General features: G+C 51.2%; 1 protein-coding gene across 1 annotated transcript; it reads right to left on the bottom strand.

Annotated features, from left to right (window-relative positions):
• Positions 1-726: 726 nt before the first annotated feature.
• Positions 727-6,060, bottom strand: LOC113980822 (zinc finger protein 214-like). The gene is made up of 2 exons (XM_027708036.1): positions 5,223-6,060; positions 727-785 (listed from the first exon to the last, which is right to left on the bottom strand). Exon 1 carries the CDS (start codon positions 6,058-6,060, stop codon positions 5,302-5,304), a length of 759 nt encoding a protein of 252 aa, XP_027563837.1. The 3' UTR covers positions 727-785; positions 5,223-5,301.
• Between the last annotated feature and the right edge of the window lie 973 nt (positions 6,061-7,033).

Genomic DNA, 7,033 nt, shown 5'->3' with positions numbered 1-7,033 from the left:
CATTATTGTTTGAGCATGCGTGAGAACCCGGAAGACTACAACTCCCATGATTCCTTGTTACATTCTTCCTGCCACAGGGTTGGGACCCCTACACTGATCTGGAGGGGCTGTGGATTGAGGGGAAAATGGGAAAGTGGAAGGAACAGGGAAAAGGGTGGAAAATGGGGGGTGGTCTGGAGAGTCCGACGGTCCCATGGGGGTCTTTGGGCACAGGGGGCTGGGAAAGGGGGTGGCCCCCCTGAGCTCCCAACTTACTGTGGGGTGGTGGGGGCTGCTGGATCCAATCTCAGCCTTGCATTATGCCAACAGCTGAAGTTTAAAGGAATTACAGAGGTGTGACTGAACCACTTTTGTCGCCCAGGTTTTAATGAAGGTAAATCAGATCTATTGACAGAAATGAATTTATTTAGGGTTCCAAATGATCAGAAAAAAGATCTTCATCACAATTATTTACTGCACAGTAGAAACACTAAAACTGCCAGGAGTACAGGATAAGATAGGACAGTGCTCTACACTAAAGCAATTGTTGAAGCAATTCTACTCAAGTTGGCACAAAAGCAATAATTCTTAAGTAGAGATGGATGGAACTCCCCCACACCAACGTTCGTGGGGAGATCTCTGCTCTCAGCCTCCAGCAGTGACCTTGGAGGGGTCCCCAGTCAAGGCAGGAATCTCCACACACCCCCCAAGAAGGGTTCTGTTGTAAGAAGCTGCCCCTGGGAAAGGGGACTGGCCCTTTTTGGTTGAAAGGGATGGACTGACAGTCACTGGACTCCAGGGGTTGCCTCACCCTCAGGGGGCTCATTCGGGGTGGAAGAAGCGGCCAAAGCTCTTCCTGCATGTGAACCCCATCCATAGGATGATCTGGAAGTTGGAGAGCCACGGGGTAGTCAGCAGAACCCATTCACCCTTCAACAGCCCCATTTGGCCTGTACCTAAGTCCGATGGCAAATGGAGACTGACTGTGGACTATCGTGGCTTAAATGAAGTCACGCCACCATTAAGTGTTGCTGTGCCAGAATTGTTGGAGCTCCAGTACAAGCTGGAGTCCAAGACAGCAAAGCGGTACACCACCATCGACATTGCCAACGCGTTTTTCTCCATTCCCTTAGCGGCAGAGTGCAGGCCACAGTTTGCTTTCACCTGAAGGGGCGTTCAATATGCCTGGAATCGACTGCCCCAGGGGTGGAAGCACAGTCCAACCATCTGCCATGGACTGATTCAGGCCACACTAGAGAAGGGTAAGGCTCCAGAACATATCCAGTACATCGATGACATCATTGTATGGGGAAACACAGCAGAAGAAGTATTTGAGAAAGGACAGAAGATTATCCAGATTCTCCTCAAGGCCGGTTTCACCATGAAGAAGAGTAAGGTCAAGGAACCTGCCTGAGAGATCCAGTTCCTAGGGTGAAACGGCAAGATGGATGACGCCAGATACCAACAGATGGAATCAGTAAGATTGTAGCAATGGCTCCACCAACAAACAAGAAAGAGACCCAAGCTTTTCTGGGAGCCATAGGCTTCTGGAGGATGCACATCCCAGAGTACAACCAGATTGTGAGCCCTCTTTACTTTGTGACCGGTAAAAAGAACAACTTCCAGTGGGATCCTGAACAACAGCAAGCTTTCAGGCAGATCAAGTAAGAGATTGCACATGCCGTGGCTCTTGGACCAGTCAGGATGGGACCAGATGTAAGGAATGTGCTCTACACTGCAGCTGGAGACAAAGGTCCCTCATGGAGCCTCTAGCAAAAGGTGCCTGGTGAGACACGAGGGCAACCACTGGGTTTCTGGAGCCGAAGCTACAGAGGTTCTGAGGCCAATTACACCCCTATGGAGAAGGAAATCTTAGCAGCGTACGAAGGCATAGGAGCAGCTTCAGAGGTAACTGGTACTAAAGCACAGTTCTTCCTGGCACCCCGATTACCAGTGTTGAGCTGGATGTTCAAAGGGAAGGTGCCCTCTATCCCTCACGCTACCGATGCCACATGGAGCAAGTGGATTGCTTTGATTACGCAACGTGTCCGAATCGGGAACTCGAATCGCCCTGAAATTTTGGAGATTATAACTAATTGGCCTGAAGGTGGGAACTTCAGTCTGGCAGATGAAGAAGAAGAGCCAGTGAGTCGAGCTGAAGAAGCTCTGCCATATAATCAGCCGTCAGATGAAGAGACGCGCTATGCCCTTTTCACTGATGGTTTCTGACGTATTGTAGGGAGGAGCCGGAAGTGGAAAGCAGCCGTTTGGAGTCCCACCCGATGAGTGGCGGAAGCCACTGAAGGTAAAAGCGAAACAAATCAGTTTGTGGAACTCAAAGCTGTCCAATTGGCCCTAGACATTGCAGAAAGAGAAGGATGGCCAAGGTTCTACCTTTACACTGACTCGTGGATGATCGCTAATGCCATACGGGGATGGTTAGACCGATGGAAGAAGATGGAGCCGTGGAGGAAAACCCATCTGGGCTGGAGACTTGTGACAGGACATCACTGTCAGAGCGAAGAGTCTTAATGTGAGAGTCCGCCATGTAGATGCCCATGTGCCCAAGAGTCGAGCTAATGAAGAACACGATAACAACAGAGAAGCGGACCAAGCTGCACAGGTCGAAGTGTCACAAGTAGACCTAGACTGGCAGCAGAAGGGAGAGTTGTTCCAAGCTCGATGGGCCCATGATGCTTCAGGTCATCAGGGTCGAGATGCCACCCACAGGTGGGCACGAGACCGAGGGGTGGATTTAACCATGGATACCATTCCTCAAATTATCCATGATTGTGAAACCTGTGCCGCTATTAAGCAGGCAAAAAGACTGAAGCCCCTGTGGTATGGTGGACGCTGGGATAAGTATAAATACGGAGAGGCATGGCAGGTTGATTACATCATGTTGCCACAGACGCGCCAAGGTAAATGCTATGTGCTTACCATGGTGGAAGCAACCATGGGATGGTTAGAGACATATTCAGTACCACATGCAACAGCCCAAAATACCATTCTGGGTCTCGAGAAGCAGATCCTGTGGAGACGTGGCACTCCAGAGCGCATTGAGTCAGACAGTGGGACTCATTTCAAGAACAGTCTAGTGGCCACTTGGGCACGGGAGCATGGTATTGAATGGGTATATCACATTCCATATCATGCACCCGCTACTGGGAAAGTTGAAAGGTGTAATGGACTGGTAAAGACAACTCTGAACGCACTAGGTGGGGGAACTTTCAAAAACCGGGATAAGCACTTAGCCAAGGCCACCTGGCTAGTTAACACTAGAGGCTCTGTCAATTGAGTTGGCCCTGCCCAAGCAGAATCCCTCCACACTGTAGATGGAGACAAAGTTCCAGCGATCCATCTGAGAAGTATGTTAGGTAAGGCTGTTTGGGTTACTCCTGCCTCAGGCCAAGACAAGACCATTCGTGGGATTGTTTTCACTCAACGGCCAGGATATACCTGGTGGGTTATAAGGAAGGATGGAGAAATCCAGTGTGTGCCTCAATGAAATCTAACCTTGGGGAAAAACTAATGCTGTGCCTTGAGTTGTGTTTTACAGGAGATCAGACACCAGATGAGAAAGACCTGGACAAAGCGGATGTCAGTATCCAATGACGAGACAACCCAGAGCAGTGAACCAGCCCTAAAACCAGAACTGTGATTGTGACGAAAGGGCCAAGGATCCAAACTGAGCTGCTGTTGGTGCTGATCTTCAACGACAGACAACAGCTTTGAAGTAAGTATGGCCAGTCTTCGCGAACGAAGATTTTGGGAAAGGTCTTTTACCTTTCAAGCCTGCGCAATGGATTTTTTAGGTGAGACACAGCATGCACTGAACTGAGCCCACCCTTTAATCCTAAGGTTCATCTACCGGGGCCAAGCAAGCTTGGACAATGGCAGTGAGGTCCTCAGGACATAGGTTTGTTTAGAGTGACCTTCTCATAGATGGATGACCTCACAGGGCTAACGAGCTCCATCTGCCCGGGGGACGAGGAATCGAACCTGGGTCGCAGCGGTGAGAGTGCCGCATGCTAACCACTAAACAAGGACTATATATATATGTATAGATACGTGCGAGATATAAGTGTTACGTAAAGAAATTAAATGGAATAAGAGGTGGAGAATGTAGTGGGTTGGCTTTTGGATTTTTTAGGCCTTCCTTAGCAACAGGGTCAGAAAGCTAAGGAAGTATTCCATATCATCCATTTCCATAACATAACATGTAAAAAGGCACAGATAAGAGAGCTCGCTCTCTTCTCTCCCCCGGTGGCTGAAGGCGACAGGTCTCTCCACAGACAGTCTTTGCTTGTATAGGCCAGGGCCTACTGCTAAGACCTGCCGTTATCTCCAGTCTCTTCGGGAGGTGTGGGGGAGTTGGTTGGTGCTTCGCACAGTTCTGATGTCTTGTTCAGGGAAGTATTTAATTCATTTTTTGTATTTATTCGCTAGCTCTATAGAAATGGTGTATATTTGGAGGATATTTGTTTTAGGGGTTTTTTTATCCCTGTTTCCCCTTCCCGTTTTTCCCCCCCCTCGGGAGCTCCCAGTCGTGTGTACAATACATTCAAATTGTACATATAATTGTAAATATATATTTTTGCTCTAGCTTTGGCTGTTTGGGTTTTTTTCCTTCCCTCTCGGGGGACTAGGCTTTTTCGCTGGGTCTCGGCAATTTTGTGGAGAGTCAGCAACAAAACTTACACACTGAGCTCCAAACTTACTGTGGGGTGCTGGGGGCTGCTGGATCCAATCTCAGCCTTGCATTATGCCAACACTTTCAGTTTGGAGGAATTAGAGGTGTGACTGAACCACTTTGGCCCCAAGGTTTTAATGATGGCAAATCAGATCTATTGATACAAATGATTTAGGGTTACAAACGATCAAACAAGAGACCTTCATCACAATTATTTACTGCACAATAGAAACACTGAAACTACCAGGAGTACAGGATAAGATAGGACAGTGCTCTACACTAAAGTAATTGTTGAAGCATTTCTACTGAAGCTGGCACAAAAGCAATAATTCTTAATTAGAGATGGATGGAACTCCCCCACACCAACGCTCATGGGGAAATCTCTGCTCTCAACCTCCAGGACTGACCTTGGGGGGGTCCCCAGCCAAGGCAGGAATCTCCACACACCCCCCAAGAAGGGTTCTGTTGGCAGAACCTGCCCCAGGGAAAGGGGACTGGCCCTTTGTGGTCGAAAGGGATGGACTGACAGTCACTGGACTCCAGGGGTTGCCTCACCATCAGGGGGTTCATTCGGGGTGCAAGGAGCAGCCGAAGCTCTTCCTCCAGTTGAGGCACTGGTAGGGCTTCCCTTACTGGTGGGTCTGTTGGTGTCTGGTCAAGGCAGAGCTGTGGATGAAGCTCTTCCCACACTCCCCACACTTGTAGGGCCTCTCCCCCGTGTGGATGTGCTGGTGCGTGACGAGGTGGGAGTTCTGCTTGAAGCCCTTCCCGCAGTCAGTGCAGCGGAAGGGCCTCTCATCCGTGTGCATCCGCTGGTGCAGGAGGAGATTGGATCTGGTCTGAAACCTCTTCCCACATTCCAAGCACTTGAAGGGCTGTTCCCCGGTATGGACGCGCTGGTGAATGTGGAGGCTGGAGCTCTGGCTGAAGCCCTTCCCACATTCCCCACACATATAGGGCTGTTCCCTGGTGTGGATGCGCTGGTGGGTGATGAGGTTGGAGCTCCAGCTGAAGCTCTTCCCACAATCCCCACACGTGTAGGGTCGTTCACCAGTGTGGATGCGCTGGTGGGTGCGGAGGGTGGACCTGTCACTGAAGCTCTTCCTGCATTCCCTACATGTGTAGAGCCATTCCCCAGTGTGGATGCGCTGGTGGGTGCAGAGAGTGGAGCTGTCAATGAAGCTCTTCCCACAATCCCCACACGTGTAGGGCCGTTCCCCAGTGTGGGTGCGGAGGGTGGAGCTGTGCCTGAAGCTCTTCCCACATTTCCTACATGTGTAGGGCCGTTCCCTGGTGTGGATGCGCTGGTGTTGGATCAGGTCAGAGCTGTCCCTGAAGCTCTTCCCACATTCCCCACATAAATAGGGCTGTTCCCCAGTGTGGATCATCTCGTGTCGCATCAGGTGGGACCTCTGGCTGAAGCTCTTCCCACATTCCCCACATGGGTAGGGCCGTTCTACAGTGTGGATGTGCTGGTGGGTGAGGAGGTTGAAGCTCTTCCTAAAGCTCTTTCCACATTCCAAGCACTTAAAGGGCTTCTGCCTGCTGGGAGGCTGCTCAGGGACCACCAGGTCAGAGCTCCGCCTCAAGCTCTGGCCGCCTTCCCAGCACAGGCTGGCTCTTTCCTCCTCAGAGCACCCTGGGCTGGCTTTGGAGCCCCTCCTCTGCAGGGATCTCCGGACCTTTTCCTCCCTGCTGCCTTCCTGCACCGTGGAGCCCTTCAAAACGGCCTCTCCCACCAGCTTCTGCTGGGGGGATTTGTCCTCCGGGCTCTCCGTCCTCAGCTCGGGGCCTGGAGCAGGAAGCAAGAAGGACAGGGAGGGGATTTGCCTCCGGTCCAGAGGAAAGGCCAAGGACATCCCCCCAACTCCGGCCCCGGCAGGACGGCGGCGGCAGCGGGGTTGTCCTGCAGTCGGGGGCCATGCTCGGCTGCCAGAGCCAGCACAACACCGGCCCAAAGGGCCACTGACTTCCTCCTCACCTGCCTGGGGGGCCCACGGCATCTTCCTCTTCCTCACAGCCTCCTCCTCCATCCGCCCAAGCTTTGGGAAGGACAAATCCTGATGGGGAGAGAAAACAAGGGCTGAGTGCCTTGGCTTGGGGGTTTCTCCTGCCCAAGTCCATCTCTAGAACTCACCAGGCATCCTGTGTCCATAAAAACCTCCAGAACACTAAGATTCAGCCCAGAAAAACCCAAACCATCGAGATTCAGGAAACAACCCCTCAGAAAGAGCGAGATGAATCCCCTCCCAAACTGTAAAAAGTTAAGATTCAACCAAAAAATACTCCCAAATATGAAGCTTAGCCCAAAAAATCTCTCTCAGAAGTTCCCCCTCTCTGGTCTCTCCCCTCTAGAGTTTG

The sequence above is a fragment of the Neopelma chrysocephalum genome, unplaced genomic scaffold (assembly GCF_003984885.1).
Source record: "Neopelma chrysocephalum unplaced genomic scaffold, ASM398488v2 Primary Assembly neopelma1_95325, whole genome shotgun sequence".
NCBI classification, from domain to species: Eukaryota; Metazoa; Chordata; class Aves; order Passeriformes; family Pipridae; genus Neopelma; species Neopelma chrysocephalum.
This window is presented reverse-complemented; position numbering and strand designations above follow the sequence as displayed.